Here is a 20,921-nt window from a genome sequence, read left to right as displayed (position 1 = left end):
AAGGACACAAACCGATATATGTACACCAATGTTCATAGCAGCATTGTTCACTATCGCCAAAAGTTGGAATCAACCCAAATGCCCATCAACAGATGAGTGGATCAATAAAATGTGGTATATACACACAATGGAATACTACTCGGCTGTAAGAACAAACACACTACAAACACATGTGATAACATGGATGAATCTTGAGAACCTTATGTTGAGTGAAGCAACCCAGACATTGAAGGACAAATACTACATGACCTCAATGATATGAAATAACCAAGCTGCCCTAGATAGCAAGAGACTGAACCATAGGCTTACAGGAAATCGGAGGGTGGAGGAAGGATATGAGCCGATGTCTGCAGGGGTGGAATTTAAGACGAGATGGTGGTAAGTATGAACACAAAGAAGAGATAAAAGGGGGGCAAGGGGTTGCCTTTGGTTGGGGCTTTGCGGGTTTGAGGGTGGCTGGGGAGGGATGGATGGGTAACGTTGCCCAAAAGTGGGGGGAGGGAGGGGTAGCATATGAACACAGGAGAGGGTCAGGTGTTGGTGGAGAGTAAAATGCCGAGAAAATCATATCAAAATATAATAAAGAGGGTTACCTGTTTAGAATGCTCGGAGGGGAGGGTCTGATGCAGGACGGGCTCCTGGGGAATGTCTAAATGCTCATTCTGCCAGAGTGGGTCACACCATGGGGTAGAAACCCAAGTAGTGAGAGTGGGGGTGGACCCACATCCTGGGGAGGACTAATGCCATCAAATAGAGGGAACTGTATCCCTCGACAGCAAGGGTGGCTCCCAGGGCATTGGGGCAGTTGAGCAAGTTAGGCCCTGAACACTATTCCATCTATCTCTGGAAGTGGCTCCTCGGGAAACGGAGGTTGGCTGTCACTGTGGGCACCAAGGTGGAAGGGAAAATGGACGTTAAATGTGTGGAACCAAAGTAAATGGGGGGTAAGAGAGGAGTTTCTTGAGAGTACACAAGGATGGATATAAAACATGTAATATTACACCATAACATATAGGAGATGACAGACTGATAATGTAAACCATAATGTAAAACATAGGATAACTAAAAATGTAAAGAACTGTGTATCCTAAAGTATGCACCATAATGTAAGCACAGATGTCACCTTGTTAGAAAGCTAATGTCTCAGACTCTGTACATCACTTTAAGTAAATATGATATGAATAGGGCATAAGAGTATCACTGTGGAAGGGAAAAGGTTTTCTGGTGGATGTGTGGGAGTGCTGTATATTATATATATACATTGCTGTGGTCTAGGACTCCTGTGAAGAAAAGCTGAATAATTAGGGGGGGAAAAAAAAAAAAAAGAAAAAGATAGGATGTGGAATTTTTTCAAGTCAACATTCTTTATCTAAGTTCTTTATCTAACTTTATCCAAGTTCTTTATCTATCCTTTAAACCCATCGCTATATGCCATTCCCTAGTAAGGGACCATGACATTATATTGGGCTTCAAATTTCGGGGAGTTCTGGATCATAGAGTGTTTCAACAATGGCAATGGAGGGATACTGGTATGGGATACCAATGACAGGTGATATATGGCTGACAGGGAGCTGTACAGAACATATGTCCAGGGTGCATGGTAATGTTTGGATATACTCATAGTGGCAACAATTAAAAACCACAGCAGGGGGGGTACTGGGTTCCTGGCCAGTGGTGCTCTGTCGTGGTCCCTAGGGGAGCAGCGACAGTCTCCCAGGTACAGTGGCGGGGACCGGGAGGGAGTGAGGGTTCAACAGTGAGCCCCTGATGCTAATGACTATGCTTGTGAGCTGATAAACCTAAAATAAGAACAGGACCTAGAGCAACATTGTGCCTGGGAATTTCCTTCTGTCAGCCTTCATGTTACTCAAATGTGGCCAGTCTCGAAGCCAAACTCAGCATGTAAATGCAATGCCTTCCCCCCAGCGTGGGACATGACACCCGGGGATGAGCCTCCCTGGCAACGAGGGACCACTATCAACTACCAACTGATGATGCAACTGGAAAATGACCTTATACGGAAGGTTCAATGCGGATCAGCAGAATATCCATGTCTACATAAAATACCATGACTTTAAAATGCTGTTTGACCTAAAGTAAGGGGGAAATGGAAAGGAGAAATGAGTTTATATGGCTACGAGTTTCTAAAAAAGAGTCTGGAGGCTGGCAGAAGGATTGCCCTCATGCACAACTGAGCAGAGTCAGAGAGACAGATAAAGCAGATACAACCCCCAGATATTGGTTCCTTTGAGGGCTAAAGAGACCCATGGGAGTAATGGTCATGGCCAATGGGGTTAACTACCAAGGCAGATGGCCCCTCTTTGGAAATGGTGTTTATGTGTGATGAATCTGGACTCAGATGGGATCTCCCTTCATAAGACTTTCATGCTAATGTGCTGGAGTGCAGTTAATGTTGGGGTTTAAGATATATTTAGGGGATTTGAATCTCTGGACTGACAATGTGATAGCCAGGTCCTGAGCCTCAACAGACTCCAGCACCTACAATCTGATCTATTGGACTTACCACACTCAGCTAAGATGGAGTTGAAGAAGGACAACCACCACACCATGGAGCCTAGAGTGATTACAACTGAAAATGGGAGGATTGCATCCAGCATCCATGTGGAATCTGAGCCTCCTCTTGACATAGAGGTGCAATGGACACAACCAATCCAATGTCCACATAGAAGAGGTGGCATTGGATTGGGAAAAGTGGACATGGTGGACGATGGGTATGGGGAAAGGCAGGAAGAGATGAGAGGTGGAGGCATCTTTGGGACATGGAGCTGCCCTGGATGGTGCTTCAGAGGTAATCACCGGACATTGTAAATCCTCACAGGGCCCACTGGATGGAATGGAGGAGAGTATGGGCCATGATGTGAACCATTGTCTATGAGGTGCAGAGGTGCCCAAAGATGTACTTACCAAATCCAATGGATGTGTCATGATGATGGGAACGAGTGTTGTTGGGGGGGGGAGAGGGGGGGTGGGAGGGTGGGGTTGAATGGGACCTCACATATATATTTTTAATGTAATATTATTACAAAGTCAATTAAAAAAAAGTTAAAAAAAAACACATATGAAAAATATACACTAGGCCATTTTTTAGTGCTAGGTTAAAAAATCAGGTCTGGGGAGGAGACTGTGGCTTAGAATGAATAGCAATTTAAAAGATGAAAATATGTCAGTTAGCCACTGTCATGTAAGATACCATGCCCAATACCAGTGTCATAAAGCGTTAGCTAGTGAGTTTTTGGTGAGCTGTGCATTCTGTTCATATGGGAGCCTCACTGACTCATCAGGGCCTTCTCTTGGTGTGTAGTTATCTGGCAGGTCCCCTGAGGTCTGTGTGTTCTAGGCTCAATCATCTTTGATCTCCTTCACCTGCTCCTCAGCTGGCCATCAGGCTGACTTTGGGTTGCCTACACCACATGTCTTTAACCACCTGGCAGACTAATTCTAGATTCTTCTGATGGCTATTTTCATGCTCCGAAAGATGAAATGAAAGCCCATTTCAGAGTGTTTCATTCCCTGATGGATCAACTACCTCTTCCCTGTGCCTCCCTTATCTAAACTTTCCTATTTTGACTCCTCATTCTCCTTCCCTTCCTCTGGTCCCTGTTACTGTCCTCCACATATGACATAAAGGTATAATCCTCGCCAGCACAGGCTCACACTCTCCTCTGGAGGTCTTGTCTGTCACTCTCCCTCCTTACCTACTGGACCCTCTGTTGGGGCAGGCCCTTCTGCTCAGTGTCCCCTGATTGTATTTTACAGAACTACCTCAATACCTTTGATGTGCCCTCCATTTTATTTTGAAAATAAGAGAAAATTTAAAAAGATTGAACATTATCTGTCTTTGTCATTCTCTTCCTGTTAAAGGCCATCCCACAATTTTCTAATCCTACTTATAAATACGTGCAAATTTTGTACATCTTTAACAGTTTCTGCCCATGTGTCCTCAAGTAAATTACTTAACCTCCCAGTGTCAAGGTTTTCTCAGATATAAAGTGTTTATTCTAATTGTCCCTATTTCATGAGGATGTCTTGAGGCAAAATGAGTCAACACACTCAACACTCATAACAGGTTATGAGCCAAACCTGATACATATAAAACCCTCATTTCCAATGATTGATAGACTTTTCATGTCTCTTTTTAAAATCCCTCAATTATTCATCAATTATTAATGATTAAATTAGTTTTTTTTGTGGCTGCTTTAACAAATTGAAAAAAAAAAACTTGATAACTCACAATAGCAGAATTCAAATCACTCACACTTTTGGAAGCCAGAGAATTGAAATCAGTATCTCAGGGCTGCAATCAAGGATTCTATAAGGCCAAACTTTTGGAAGCTCTTCATATATTCCATGACTCTACGAGCTCATGGAGGCTGCCAGAATTTTTTGTTTTGAGACTTCATTACTCCAGCTTTCAAGTCCAGCATCTTCAAATTACTCTATGCTCTTTTCTCTCTTGCATTTTTATGTTAGTCTGCCAAATTATCCTGTATCCCTTTTATAGGAGTACACGTGATAGTATTTTTGCCTAACCTGAAGTCCCAGGATAATGTCTCCATCTCAAACTAAACAAAGTACCGTGAATGTTTCATATGACGTAGCATGCATGGGCACCAGAATTTAAGACAAGGCATTTTCAGGCTGGTGTTCAATGTATAGTGTGTTTTCTTCAACCTCAGTGATGTCCATTTATCCCATATGCAAAATACCTGTCCTAATCCCAACATGCCCAAATATCCAAACAAATTATAGCCTCAACTCAATTCCCAAGCCTCATCTAAATATCATGTCCTGAACAGTCACAAGTCACCATCTAAATTGTCTAAATTAGATAAATTAGGTAGGCATTACATTCGCAGTAGGGTCCAATCTGGGGTAAATTTATTTCTGTCTGTCAACCAGAAACAAGAAAAGAATTTCACTCACTACAAAATACCCTGGTGGGGCACGCATAGTATAAATATTGCAGACATCCTAATTCCAAAAGGGAGAAGATGAAAGGAAGAAAGGAAGCACTGCTTCCAAGCAATTTTGAAATCCTGAAGTTCTTTTAGGTTCACTGCCTGGAGTCATCTCTATAACCAAGGGATTGCCCTTTGTGACACGTCTCTGCCCTCTGGACCTCTGGCTTTGGCTTCTGTACCCAAGTCTCTGGCCTCTGAGCCCATGATTGTTATAACTCTCCCTGCAGAGCTGACCTCTGTCTTATCAGGTGTAGATTGAAGTACATATATATTCTTAATCATTGTCAGTATTCCTGTCTGTATGGGCATATTGTAGTTAGGACATTGAATATGTTATTTGAGTTAAGGTGTGGCTGATATGATTGGAAGGGGGCCTTAATCCAGATCATTGGATTCTATTATAAGCATGGTAACTTCATTCAAAATATAGAAGCCACAGGGAGGATCCATAGGATGGAAGTCAACAGAAACCAGAAGAGAAAGAAGAGGACATTGCTATGAATGCAAGGCAGGGAGAGTAGCCAAGGAACCTCAAGGATCTCTGGTAGCCAGCACTGGAATATTGTAGAGATTAGGGAGAAGCATTGCTTTGCTGCTTTCTTAGTGGTGGATTTTTTCCTAACCACAAAACAGTGAGCCTATAAATTCTCAGTGTCCAAGCCATCCCATTCTGTAGTACTTATGATAGTAGCCTGGGAAAATAAGGTATCATATCTTGTTTTTCTTCAAAGGGTTTTTGAAGTTCATAGTTTTATCAGTATGTAGAATTTTGTAATTCCACAGCCTTCTTTAATTTTGTCCTCTTGTTGTCTCTTTCACCTCAGCATACAGTATTTTTGATAATATAACATTCTCAAAAATATTCTAGTTTAGAAGAACACAAATCAATAATGAGTGGAGGGACTATGGATAAGGAGTCTGGAATTTCATAAATCCTGAGGACCTCTAACAGGCCTTTGTCCTAAACTAGGAAAGTTTGGTTACAACTGGATTCTATTAGAGGGATATGTACAAAAAACAAGTGCATTAGGATCAAATAAATGGGAACTTTGCGATATTTCCAATTCCTCACAATATCCTCAAATATATTTCTACATACATTTTTTTTAAAAAGATGCATAACCTGAGAGAACAACCAACTAGACGGGGCAGAGTAAGGAGCATCCAGAGTCATCTCCTGCTACATGGCGGAGTTAGTAAATGCTCAGAGCTCTTGAGATAGCTGAAGAACCTGCCTGGGGGCTTCAAGAGACCAGAAGTGCATCCTGCAACATTCCTGAAGGAATGAAAAGAGGAGGTTGCCCATCTGCAGATAAAACTCAGGAGCAGAGCATTCCAAGCTATGGGGCTGGTGCCCATCCTCCAATGGAGGCATAAACCGCCTGGGGAGCTGTTCTGCAGCTGGAATTGAAAGCTCCACTTCCAAAATATGGGGGAGGAAGAGATGGTTGGGCACTAACTTCAGTTACTGATGAGTAAATTCAGTGAGTAGAAGTACAACTCTAAGAACAGCTAAAGTTTGAAATTGCCCAAGTGAGAAAGAAGCTGGTATCTGCCATCTTAACTCTGCGCCTGGCATGAGGGGAAGTAGGCAGGACTGAAAATCACAGTGCTGGTGGGGGCCAGATTCTTTCCATCCAGGCCATATTGCAGGTCTAGCCTAGGGCCCAGTGCCACATCCAGCAGGGAGGAAGTTGGTGGACCCATGGCAGCCTCTCTAGGAAATTACTGGCCAAGTCTCAGAGCCATTTGGTCATGCTAAGTTGGCAATGCAAATCACCCAGAAGCAATTCTGTGGCTGGAATTGGAAACTCCATTCCCAAGAACAGGGGAGGAGGAGATGGTTGGCCACCGCTTTCAGGTACTGATTAGGAAATATGGCTAAAGTATAATCCTAAGAACATCTAAAGTTTGAAATTGTCAAAGTCTGAAAGAGGCTGTTACCCTCCACTTTGATGCGGTCCCCAGCGCAAAGGGAAACTGGGCAGAACAAAAATCACATTGACTGTAGGATACAGGTTATTTCACCCACATCACCCTGCAGCTTTAGCCCAGTCTTCAGCCTCACCTCTTGCAGGGAGGATGTTGGTGGGCCCTGCACAAGTCTATCCAGGTAACCGCAGGTACATTAGGCTGGCAAAGACTGAATAATGGGAAGTCTGCTGGGGCAAATGTGGTCATCTTTGGACCCAAACTGCATAGACTGTTTCCCACACCTGCAGCTCTCCCCAACCCAAAGCAAGGGAGAAAGGGGTGTGAAGCTTCATTAGTCTCTCTGGGCAACTACAGTCTAGGCTTGCACAACTTGTATTATTCCACATAGCTGTGACTTTGTCCCTACCCCTGGAGAAAGTTGGGAAAAGCTGCATTGGTATCTGGAGCGATGAGCGTAGCTTCAACCTCCATACCTTATAACATTAACTACATCCTTGGCTCCTACTACACAACCAGCAAGGGGGAAAGGGCACGAAGCCCTAAACTAAAGAGAAAAACTACACCCAGAATAAATACTGTAGTAAGCCAGATGCCAAGACACCAACATAAACTTTAATCCACACCAAAAAACAGAAAGATATGGCCCAGTTAAAGGAACAAGTTAAGCCTCCAGATGATATAAAGGAGTTGAGACAACTAATCATATATGTTCAAATAAATCTCCTTAATAAAGTCAATGAGATGGCTAAAGAGATTATGGATACTAAGAAGATATGGATGATCACAAATTAAAATTTGAAAGCATATATAAAAAACCTGATCTTTTGGGAATGAATGGTACAATAAGTCAAATTTAAAAATATTGGAATCATAAATTGCAGATTTGAGGAGACAGAAGAAAGGTTTGGTGAGCTTAAAAAATGGCTTCTTTCAGTGTGCAATAAAAGAGCAGATGAAGAAAAGAATGGAAAAAATTGAACAGGGTCTCAGGGAAATAATGACATGAAAAATTGTGCAAACATACATGTCATGAATGTCCCAGAAGGAGAAGAGAAGGGAAAAGGGGAAGAAGGAATATTAGAAGAAATTATGGTAGAAATTTTCCCAACCCTATTGAAGGACATAGACATCCATGTCTAAGAAGCCCAATGTACTCCCTTTCCAAATATTTTAAATAGACCAACTTCAGGACACACACTGACCAAAATGCCCAATGCCAATGTCTCAGAGAGAATTCTGAGAACAATATAAAAGCAATGCATAAAAAATAAGGATACCCAATAAGATAGAGTGCTAATTTCTCACAAGAAACCATCGAGGCAGGAAGACAGTGCTATGATATATTTATAATATTACAAGAGTAAAACTTACATTCAAGGATCTTACCAAATGCAATGGATGTACCATGAAGATGGGAGTGAGTGTTGCTGGGGGGGGGGGAGTGGTGGGGTGGGGGTGGTGGGGTTGAATGGGACCTCATATTGTTTTTTCAATGTAATATTTTTACAAAATCAATAAAAAAATTTAAAAAAAAAGGATCTTATATTTGGTAAGATTTTATTTCAAAAATGAGCGCGAGTTTAGAATATCAGTGATAAACAGAAACTGGGACAATTTCTAAAGAAGAGACCAGATTTTCAGGAAATACTAAGGGTGTCCTAGAACATGAAAAGACAGGAGAGAGAGGCTTGGAAGAGAGTCTAGAAATGAAGATTATATCAATAAAAGTACCAAATGTCAAAAGAGTGTTGAAAATAGAATATGGCAGATAACACTCAAATAGGCAGGAATAAACTTAAGCAATGATGTAAAGCACTAGTATTCAGAAAACTGCAACTCAATGTTAAAAGAAATTTAAAAAGGCCTAAATAAATGGAAAACCATTCCATGCTCATTCATTGGAAGACTAAATATAATTAATATGTTAATTTCACTCTAATTTATATATAGATTCAATGCAATCCTGTAAAATTTCCACCAGCATTTAAAAAAATCAAAAATACAATTATCAAATTTATTTGGAAGGGTATGGGGTCCTGAATAGCCAGAAACTTTTAAAAAGGAAAAGCAATCTGTCATGTCCAGATTTTAAAGCATGTTATCTAGCTACAGTGGTAAAACAGCTTGGTACTGGCATAAAAACAGACATATAGAAAAATGGATCCAAACTTCAGAAACAGACCTTCACATGTATGGTCAAGTGATTTTTGACTAGCCTGTCAAAACTACACATCTTGGTCAGAACAGTCCATTCAAGAAATGATGCTGAAAGTATGATATCTATAGCCAAAAGAAGAAATGAGGGCCCCTAGCTCACATGTTATCCAAAAATTAACTCAAAATTGATTAAAAAAACTAAAAATAAAGCCAAGAACCATTAGCTTTCTAGAAGAAAATGTAAGAAAATATCTTCAAGACATGGTGTTAGATGGTGGTATCTCAAAGGAAATAAGAGGAAGCCAGGGACGGGCTACTGATGTTTAATGTATGTAGAAGTTTTAATTAGCTTTACAGTATAAGTGCAGAAACGTATAGAGTGGATGATAATACATAGTGATTAGTAGATTATAAAAAGAGTTGTGGCTGAAAATGGATGTCTAGGGATATAAGAGCCAATTGACAGAATGCTAGAGAATATTTTAGGATCTGAATAGCACGGTAAATCAAGAGATGGATGAGAATTGTGGTTGATGGTACAAACGCAAAAGTGTCCTTTGTTAGCTAGGGCAAATGTACATCACTATTGCAGGGTGGTGGGAATGTCGGGAAGCATGGGAAAATAACAGCTGGACTGAACTATGGATTGTGGTTAGCAGTAATAATATAATATTCTTGCATCTATGCAAAAGATGTACTTTGTTAATAATGGGGCAGTATGCAAAATGTGGGCCAAATGTACACTATGTAGGTGGTAATATTCAGAGGACATTATCTTACCTGTAACAAATACGCTGCCACTGTGTGGTGTGTTGCTAAAGGGATGTTGTTTGGGAATTCTGCACATGTGCATGATTGTGTTATAAGATTACAACTTCTGTAGTAAAAATATATTTAAAAAATAATAACACAGTGGTTTTTGGGGAAAATACACCAAATATAAGATAATGACTATAATTAGTAGTAAGATTTTCACAATACTCTTTCTTAATGTGTCACAAGCCTCTCGTAAGAATGCAAGGTGTTTGTGGTGGGCCAATGTATGGGCCTCCTTTATGATGTTATGCATGTTTGCTATCTATGTGCACAACTTTTAATATACACTTGCTGTTTTTGTATCTTCATATATAATTGATACAATTATAATAATAGGGTGTGTTGGGGAAAATATTTTGGTTAGTAGTAATATATTAACAATGCTCTTTAATAAATACTTAAAAATGTTTAACAACAATGCAAGTTTGGTTGTAGGGTGAGGTACAAGAATCCTGTATGATGTTATATATTTTTGTTTTGTAAGTTCACAATTATTACTATACATGTATTATTTACGATGAATGATATATTTCAATAAAGTGAAAAAATGTGCATAACCTGAAAACAATTTCATAGACTGAAATAACTGTTGGCTTAATGTTGTCTGTTCATTCAACAGGAACTTTTAAGTGGCATCTCTTTGCTTGACTCAGAGAGAATTTGCTACAAAGCAGTATAAAAATCCAGAATTTGGAATATTTGAGTTCCTGACAGACCTGCACGGAAGCTTCCCTGAAGTCTATAAGATAAAACAAGCTAGGATCAATTCAATCTAAAATTTGATTAAAAAGATGGGTTGACAATCCAATGTCCACAGAGAAAATGTGGAATGGGTGTGGGAAGGGTAGCCATGGTGGCTGCTGGGTTTGGGGAATGGGAGGAAGAGATGAGATGTGGAGGCGTTTTCGGGACGTGGAGTTGTCCTGGGTGGTGCTTCACGGACAATTACAGGACATTGTAGACCCCCCCAGGGCCCACTGGATGGAACGGGGGAGAGTGTGGGCTATGATGAGGACCATTGACTACGGGGTGCAGTGATGTTCAGAGATGTACTTACTGGGTGCAATGGATGTCTCATGATGATGGGAGACAGTGTTGCTGTGGGGGGAGTGGGGGTGGGGGTGGTGGGGTTGATTGGGACCTCATATTTTTTGAATGTAATTCGTAAAAATAAATAATTTTAATTAAAAAAAAAAGGATGGGTTGAAATCTATTTGGTAGCTATAGATATTCTTCTTAAAGTAAATAAAAAATGTCTTTTAAGCAACTATTGCTTATATGATGGATGAAGTATGTATAGCAGGTTAAATAGTGTAACAACAGTGCATTATATATGTTTTTATTTTATATTAGAAAAAATAAGTAAAATATTTTTGAAAATTTAATATCTGATATGAAGGAGTATCAGGTATTAAATGTGCACATGTCTTCTCTCCATTTCACGTATCATTAGACAAGAGGGTCCCCCATGGATCTTTCCAGGGTAGTCTCATCTCCATTCCTCATTTCTGCTCCTTGTTTGAAGTGATCCATATACATATGCCTAATGTCTTTCAACTTGCAAAAGTTGTCAAATCTCCCTTGACCTTATGTTCAGTTCATTCTTTCTTTACAGATCATGAATTAATTTTAGCATCTTTTGTTCTAGACAGATGGAATATTACCCAAATCATAATTCCAGTTCCTTTTTACTTAACAGTTATTTTTTCACTTTACCATTTTCCCTTTCTTCTGTAGTTTGCATATGTAGCAAGATGAACATGGGACATGGCGTCAACTCTTCGCTTGGAAATCTCCTAGGCTAAGTGTGGAAGTTTATTGATTTCAAGTTCTGCTTTTCATGCAAAATACTCTTAGACAAAATTCAGCAATGTTCTGCTTCTATATACAAGGATTATCATATTTCCTTTTTAAGGTAATAGCTCATCATTTCCTCTGAGCCCACAATGGAAGCAAATATCTATATTTCTAACAATGTTCTGCTTAAAGAAATCTATGCTTTACAGAGGTCTCAAAATTCTTCCAGTCTTTACCCATAAACCGTTTTGATTGTCACTTCCACATATTTGGTATTTGTTATAGAACCATCCATGCTTGGTACTAAAATCCGTCAGGATTCCACCACAGAAATAAAACATAAGACCTATATTAAGAGTCTTATTGCAATGAATAATTTGATTGTTGTGGGTGAGTTTGTTCAGTCCTCAAGCCTCCTAATTCCTGTCTTTACTGTCTTAATACCACTTTATTTTCTATTTGTTGTCAAATGTCCCTCCTGTAAGAATATATGTGATGCCATTGGGGGCCCAGGGTTTTGATCCAGGCAAATCTCCCATCTGAAGTTATAAGTTAATCACATCCGCAGAAATTTCATATATGAGGTAACTCATATAGGTTCCCAGGATTAGGATTGTTGAATAGGGTCTCCTTCAGATGACTACAAACACACAGAAATATATCTTCAGACCTCATGAGGCCTCTAGGATCTTCTCCTTGACTAATTCTGTGTGACCATTGCTTGGACATTTGCTATCTTTGTCTCTGGGACTATCACTCATAAGGTATTGTTACTTTTTTAATCTTCTCAGTTCAGTCATCTTGTAAGTTGTTGATAATCAGCCTGGGGGAGGGAATGGTTAGAGGCATGATTGGGACTTGAGGGATGACATGACGGAAAATGTTGGGTATGAAAATGACTTTTGACGAAGGGGTTACATTTCCAACTACCACTCTTAATTCTCCATTTTTGCAGATGTCCATGGATTACTTCCCTAAAATGTCTGTAATTAGTTCACTATTGGATTGAGTAAAACCATAACAGGATTTAGGTTATAGGTAGTCAGTTGTAGTCAGTTGATCGGCACCAACTACAGTTCTGGTAAAACTATGAGGAGAAGCTTGTGAACAAAGATCACATCTGAGTCCAGCTACATCACACAGAAACACAAATTCCAAAGTAGGGCAAACTGAGAAGGCACTGAACTCGATCTGCCATGACTGAAGAACCTATGTGTTTTTGAAGCCCTCAGAAGAACCAAGAGCTGGGGTTGTATCTACTTTATCTGTCTCTGGGACTCTGCTGAGGTGTGCATAAGGGCAACCCCACTGATAATCTCTTGGCTCTTCTGGAGAATCATAGCCATATAAACTCATTTGTCCTTTCCATTTCCACCATTTATTCAGGTCAAAAAGCATTTTTAACTCCTGGTGTTATAAGTAGATTGAGATATTCTGCTGGTCCGAGTTGACCCTTTTATTCAAGGTAATTTTCTAGTTATATCATCAGTTGGTACTTGGTAGTAATCCCTCAGCACCAGGGAGGCTCATGCCCTGGAGTCATGTCCCACGCTGGGGGAAGGCAACACATTTACACGCTGAGTTTGGCATTGAGACTAGCCACATTTGAGCAACATGGAAGCTCTCAGGAGGTAACTCTTAGGCGCCCTGCAGCTCTAGGCCTTGTTCTTATTTCAGGTGCACAGGCTCACAAGCATAGTCATTAGTATCAAGGGCTCATTGTTGGACCTTCATTCTTTTTTGGTCTTTCCCGTTGCACTTGGGGGATTGTTCTAGTGTATTTTAAAATTCATTTATTGATTTCATTCCAATAAGATTTGCTATTTTTCTATGTATGCATTCAAATTCTTCTTTGTTCTCATCCAATGTCTACTTAATATCCTTAATCTCTTTCACCATCTCAATGAGTTTATTAAGGAGATTTATTTAAACAACTATAATTAGTTGTTTCAACTTCTTTATGCCATCTGGAGGCATATCTTGCTTCTTTTTCTGGGTCATATCTTCCTGTTTCTTAGCGTGGGTAGAAATTTTTTGTTGGTACCTCGATGTCTGGCTTCCTAGAGTATTCATTCTGAGTGCAGTTTTGCTCTTTATTTTAGGGTTTTCTTGCCCTTTCTCCCTTGCTGGTTGTGTAGTAGGAGCCAAGGATGCACTTGGTGTTGTGAGCTGTGGAGGCTCAAGGAGCCCTCAGTGCCCCAGAGACTGATGAAATTTCTTCCACATTTCTTCTTGCCAGGTGTTTGGACCAAGCTACATCTGTATATAATAATCCAAGTTGTGTAGTTCTAGACTGTGATTGCCCAGTTAGACTTACAAAGTTTTAAGTGCCTTTCTCCTCTTCCTGGGGCTGGGATGGAGCTACAGGTGGGGGGAGCAATGTATGTATTACAGGTCCAAGGAGACTGCAGTTGTCTTGTACATATCATGCTATTCTGTTAGTGCTAGCCAAATACACTGTCATTTACCTGGAAAGGCTGTTGCAGGGCCCGACAAGTTCTTCCTGCTAGATGTGGGGTTGAAGCTTAGGCTTGGACTGAGGGCAACCTGGTTGAAAGATACCTGTCCCTTTAATCACAGTGATTTTCAGTGAGCCTGCTTGTCCTCATGCTGTGTTCATAGTCAAAGTGGAGGTTACCAGTCACTTTCTGACTTGGACATTTAAAAATCTTTAGCTATTTTTAGAGTTATACTCTAGCCATCCAAATTCATTAATCAATAGCTGAAATCAGTGGTCAACCATCTCTTCCTCCTTGTTTTTGGGAAATGGAGATATAAATTCCAGCCACAGGATAGCCCCTGAGGTGGCCTGTGTGGCCAAGGAGGATGATCACCAGCCTCCTTGGTGTGGCCTATATTTTCCTGGATAGACTGGTGCATGCCTTTCCAGTTATGTCCCCGCCAGAGGTGGGGCTGGGGTTTATGCTATAACTGCAATTTGGTCAGAATGGAATGAAGCTAGTCCCTACCAGCACTGCAATATTCAGTACATGCTGCTTCCCCTTGTGCCAGAGGTGGAGTTAAAATGGTGTTACTGGTCTCTTTCTGACATGGACAGGTTCAAACTTTACCTCTTCTAAGGATTATAAGATAGCACACCAGATTTACTGATCAGCATCTTAAGTTGGTACACAACCCTCTCTTCCTTCCCCATTTTTGGGAGGTGGAGCTTCCAATTCCAGGCACGGAATTACTCCTTAGGCAGTACATGCAGCTGGTGGAAGATGGGCACCAGCTTCTGGGATGTGGAGTGCCCTACTCTTAAATCTTCTCTGCAGATGGGGAGTATCCTCCTTCCATCTGCAGATGGGGAGTATCCTCCTTCCAATCTTTCCACGATGTTGCATGATGACCTTCTTGTCTCCTGGAGCCACCCAACAGGTGCTTTAGATAGCTCTGGGTGATTACTAACTGTCTGTAGCATGAGCTGACTATAGGAGCTCCTTACTCTCCACCATCTTGCTGGTTCTATTTCTCCTTACTTATATACTTGTATGCAGGAAGAAGTCATATGATGTGCATTCTCTAAAAACACTAAGATGGAAAACAGTAATCACATTTAGCAATTTATTTATAGTTGCTAGATTCACACAATTTGGACATAACATGTAGAAATTTTTCTAATATGCATCTCTGAGTCTAAAATATTTCAGACTGAGTCCTCTGCCATGATGGGGGCAGCAGATATCTTCAACCTCCAATGTCTCATGACTGGCATCCAGCATTGATGTTGCCATCAGGAGTGTCCACCATCCATGTGTGGTAGGAGTGGGATCAAGTCTTTCTCTTTTTGTGATGTCCCAGACTGTGTTAATGCCATCTAATTTCCAACACATTTCCTATGCTGCCCCAGCTTGTGATCAGATCTGTAAGCCAAGGATATTCATTTTATACTTTCAATTTTGCTTAGCAAAACCCACTCCATTTCTGTTGTTTGCATCCAAGAGACCAATCCCTAAAATATTTTTCATATTTAGTAGCATTACCCTGTATCAAAATTTATTTCCCCTTGAATATTTATGGCTATGGTGACCTATTTTCATTTCTGCAAATTTATGAAATAGCAAAAAAAATCTAAAGTTACTCATAAGTTTATTGCTTATAATTCTGTTTTACTTGTAAATAAATTTTACATAATTGATTTATATCATTTATTTGTTTATCTTTTCATTCATATACTTATTATACAAATACTAGTTGCTATCTCATACAGTTCTGGTACTCTTTTTTTGTACTAGGGTTACAATAATGGCTATTAATGAATAACCTGACATTTGGAGGAGAGAGGATGGGAGATAAACCCAACAAAATACAGGATCTTTCCATCTCAGTGTATTGATCCTATCAGGACTCCCTTACCTTGTCAACTAGGTGACAGTGCCTTCAGGGATGGGGCAATGCTTTCCAGGAAGCTTTGTATGCTCTAAATCAGCATTCACTCTATGGTGCTATTTCTACCCTAGCTGGGATTCACAATCCTGGAATCAAGGGGTGGAAGTGCGAGGGGCACCAGTCACTAATACCCTAGTTATCCACAGAATTGTGTCCTATGCCTAGAAGTGTTCATATCATTATCTGCTTAGTTCTAAAATTGTCATTAGTTTTGGATAGGAATAAACGAACTGCTCTATCAGACCTTGGGAGCTGAAGCCATTTTACCTATGACCATTAGGTGGAGGTGTTACACTTCAGGTCTGCTAATCAGGTCATTAGCGGTTTTAGAAAGTGGTTGACTTAAGTAACAGTGCTTAGGGTGACTTGTAAGTATCTGGTGACTCATTTCTGGGAGTATTATTTGTATTAAGGGCAATACGAAGGTCTTGTTTTGGATATATTAAGTGAGGTGCCTTTGGGATGTTGAAGAGGAGCTTCAAATACCTGTTTAAAATCTAGACTGAGATAGATACACCATACGTGCACTGCATCTTAATATATCCAATGATATGAGTATATTTCACCTAGATTTGGGAACCATAGTTACAACATTTAATTAAGTTCTTATATTACACTTACAGATGCATGTATTTTCTTACAAATTCCTTTTGTTTTCAAAATGGGTGCAGTTGATTTGAAAGAGTAAAATTGCTGATAAAATATTTCATTTTCCAAATTGTGCTGATTATTGTTGACAGTTGTGGTGTTAAGTTGATTTCTTGCCTTTTGCAGGAGTGTAGTTACATTTCCTGTACTCACAATATTTTTATCTCTTTCCATTATTTATCTTCACAACTCACTGCACAGGTACATTTGCCTTTATTCTCTCTATTGATTTGCATATGCTCCTCAGGGACTCGGTTGTCTGCTCAGATCTCTATTAATGCAGTTTCCCTTGAAATGCTGACTGAGTACATCAGTTGGGCGAGCAAGATGATGTCACATTCCCAACTGCTCATCCTGCTGGTATTCTGGGCCTCAGGTGAGAGATTTAGAAGGGTATTATCTTTATAAGTTTTGAGAATGGTTTTAACATGCAGAGTGAGCAAACCATTTCATCTAAAGCAGATCTGAATATATATGATAAATAAGAAAACTTACATTTAGATACATATTTTATACATTCATAATTTAATGAATGATCTATGTTCTTTTCTGGTTGCAGGTGCCAGTGGGGACATCGTGATGACCCAGTCTCCAGGCTCTGTGGCTGCATCTGTAGGAGAGACCGTCACCCTCAAGTGCAAGGCCAGTCAGAGTGTTTACAGCAGCTTATACTGGTACCACCAGAAACCAGGCCAGGCTCCTAAACTGCTCATCTATGGTGCATCCAACCGGCCATCTGGAGTCCCTGATCGATTCAGTGGCGGTGGGTCTGGGACAGATTTCACTCTCACCATCAGCAGACTCCAACCTGAAGATCTGGGAGATTATTACTGTCAGCAAAGTAGCAGCTATCCTCCCACAGTGCTTCAACCTCGAACACAAACCTCCTCCCCAGGGCTGTAGGGCAGTGAGTCTTGCAGCACCAGCTGCTTCCTCCTCAAATAGACTTGAATATGTTTGCTTCCTCCATCTGTCTGAGAAACAGACAGGGAAGGGTACTATAGAAATCTTTTTTTCTCTTAGCCAGATCTAGTGACAGGGTGAGTTGACCCTCTAGGCTAGGGTCTTTTAAACTTTACAACCTGATGGATTGATTATCTATTCATTGTATCTCCTTCATGTTTAAGAATTTATCATCTTCTTTCCTTATCCCTTCCATATTCTTCCTTCTCCCCCATTATCCTCCAACTCTGGTCCTTCCCAAGATTAAATCCTTGATCCATCACATTCAAAACTTCCCCTATGGAAGGTCATTTACCTCCCTAACTCATTTCATTCACTGGACCTTTTGCCATTCATGCCTTTCTTTTCATTTTCACAAAAGATTATTTGATTTGCTACTCTACCTTCCTTTTTAATTTAGATAATCATTTTCATTTCTTATTGCCATCAAATAGTAATTATGGGTGCCTTAATATACTATACTTATTTAAGACTGCTTAGGTTATAAGGGATGATGCTCAGCCAATGAAATATGTTGATTTCAGTTTGGCCGCTGCTCTGTGGCTGGAATTGAAAGCTCCACTTTCAAAATATGGGGGAGGAAGAGACGGTTGGGCACCAATCTCAGCTACTGATAAGTAAATTCGCTGGACAAAAATATAACCCTAAGGACAGTTAAGTTTGAAATAGTTCAAGTGAGAAAGAGGCCGGTACCTGGCATCTTAACTCAGCACCTGGCAGAGGGGAAGCTGGGATGACTGAATATCACAGTGCTGGTGGGGACCAGCTTTGTTCCATCCAGGCCATATTGCAGGTCTAGCCTAGGCCCCAGCCCCACCTCTACAGGGAGGAAGCTGGGGCCCTGTGGCAGCCTCTCTAGGAAATACAGGCCAAGTCTCAGAGGCATTTGATCACCCGAACTTGACAATGCAAGTGACCCTGGAGGAATTCTGTGGCTGGAATTGGAAGGTTCATTCCCAAAAACAGGGGGTGGGGAAGGGATGTTTGGCCACTGCTTGCAGCTACTGATGAGTAAAATTGGCTCACTAAAGTATAGAGCACTAAGAACATCTAAAGTTTGAAACTGTTGAAGTCTGAAAGAGGCCTTTGTCTTCCATTTTGATCCTGCCCCCAGTGTGAGGGGAAAATCGGCTGAACAAAATCACAGTGACTGTAGGAACCAGTTTTTTTCACCCAGATCACCCTGAAGCCTTAGCTCAGGCTTCAGCCCAACCTCTGGCAGGGAGGAGGCTGGCGGGCCCTGTACAAGCCTATCAAGGTAACCACAGGAACATTTGACTGGCAAAGACTGAATAATTGGAAGTCTACCAGGGCAACTGTGGTCATCTTTGGACCTGAACTGCATAAATTGTTGCCCACACCTACAGCTCCTCCCCTACCCAAGGCAAGGGGGAACAGGGTGTGAACCTTCATCAGTCTCTCTGGGCAGCTACAGTCTAGGCCAGCACAACTTGTATTATTCTACATAGCTGTGACTTTGTCCCTACTCCTGGCAAAGGAGAAAGTTGGGAGAAGCTTCCTTGGTACCTGGTGCAATGAGGGCAGCTTCAGCCTCCATATCTTGTAACACCAACTACATCCTTGGCTCTTACTGCACAACCAGAAAGGGCAGGAAGCGTGAAACTAATGAGAAAAACTACACCTAGAATAAATACTCTAGTAAGCCAGATGCCGAGATACAACCAAAAATTATAATCCACACCAAGAAACAGGAAGAAATGGCCCAGTTAAAATAACAAGATAAGCCTCCAGATGACATAAAGAAGTTGAGGCAACTAGTCATAGATGTTCAAACAAATCTCCTTAATAAATTCAATGAGATGGTTAAAGAGATTAAGGATGTTAAGAAGATACTGGATGAGCGCCAAGTAAAATTTGAAGGCATACATTGAAAAAAAGCAGATCTTATGGGAATGAATGGTGCAATATGTCAAATTTAAAAATATTGGAATCACAAATTGCAGACTTGAGGAAGGAAAAGAAATGATTGGTGAGCTTAAAAAATGGCCCCTGATCCAGTCTCAAAGCCAAACTCAGCATGTAAATGCAATGCATTCCCCCCAGCATGGGACATGACACCTGGGGATGAGCCTCCCTGGCACCGAGGGATCACTACCAAGTACCAGCTGATGATGTAACTAGAAAATGACCTTGAATTAAAGGTTCAACGTGGACCAGCAGAATATCCCTGTCTACATATAATAACAGGAGTTTAAAATGCTGTTTGACCTAATGTAAGGGAGAAATGGAAAGGAGAAATGAGTTTATATGGCTATGAGTCTCTAAAAAAGAGTCTGGAGGTTGTCAGAAGGAATGCCCTTATGCACACCTGAGCAGAGTCTCAGAGACAGATAAAGTACATACAACCCCAGGTATTGGTTCTTTTGAGGGCTAAAGAGACCCACAAGTTCTATGGTCATGGCAGATGGGGTTCACTGCCATGTCAGTTGGCTCTTCTTTGGAGTTGGTGTTTCTGCATGATGGAGCTGGACACAGATGGGATCTCTTGTCACAAGACTTTCATGCTACTTTATTGGAATTGTAGTTGGTGCTGGGGTTTAAGATATATCTAGGGGATTTGAATCTCTGGACTGACAATATGATAGCCAGGCCCTGAGCCTCAACAGACTTCAGCTCCTACACTCTGGTTTATTGGACTTACCCCACTCAGCTAACATGGAGTTGAAGAAGGTCAACCACCACACCATGGAGCCTAGAGTGCCTACAACTGAAAGCAGGAGGATTGCATCCAGTATCCATGTGGAATCTTAGCCTCCTCTTGACATAGATGTGCAATGGACACAACCAATCTAAGGTCCACAGAGAAAATGTGGCATTGGTGTGGGAAAAGTGGCCATGCTGGTTGCTGGGTGTGGGGAATGGGAGGAAGAGATGAGATGTGGAGGTGTTTTCGGGACTTGGAGTTGTCCTGGGTGGTGCTTCAGGGACAATTACCGGACATTGTAGATCCTCCCAGGGCCCACTGGATGGACTGTGGGAGAGTATGGGCTATGATGTGAACCATTGACCGTGAGGTGCTACGATGCCCTGAGATGTACTTACCAGGTGCAGTGGATGTGTCATGATGATGGGAGAGAGTGTTACTGTGGGGGGAGTGGGGGGTGGGGCGGTGGGGTTGAATGGGACCTCATATTTTTTTAATGTAATATTTTTTAAAAATGAATAAAAAAATTAAAAAAAAACCAAAAAAACCCTAAAATCTTGGATTAG

The 20,921-nt window shown here is 40.9% G+C and overlaps 1 gene segment (V, D, J or C); it reads left to right on the top strand.

The window, feature by feature from the left end:
- Positions 1-14,911: 14,911 nt before the first annotated feature.
- Positions 14,912-20,921, top strand: part of LOC101439582 (Ig kappa chain V-V region MOPC 21-like) — an 81,175-nt gene continuing 75,165 nt past the window's right edge. The window contains 2 exon segments of the V gene segment in view: positions 14,912-15,068; positions 16,975-17,103. Coding sequence covers positions 14,912-15,068; positions 16,975-17,103 — 286 coding nt within the window.

This window comes from Dasypus novemcinctus, chromosome 17, assembly GCF_030445035.2.
Source record: "Dasypus novemcinctus isolate mDasNov1 chromosome 17, mDasNov1.1.hap2, whole genome shotgun sequence".
NCBI lineage: Eukaryota > Metazoa > Chordata > Mammalia > Cingulata > Dasypodidae > Dasypus > Dasypus novemcinctus.
This window is presented reverse-complemented; position numbering and strand designations above follow the sequence as displayed.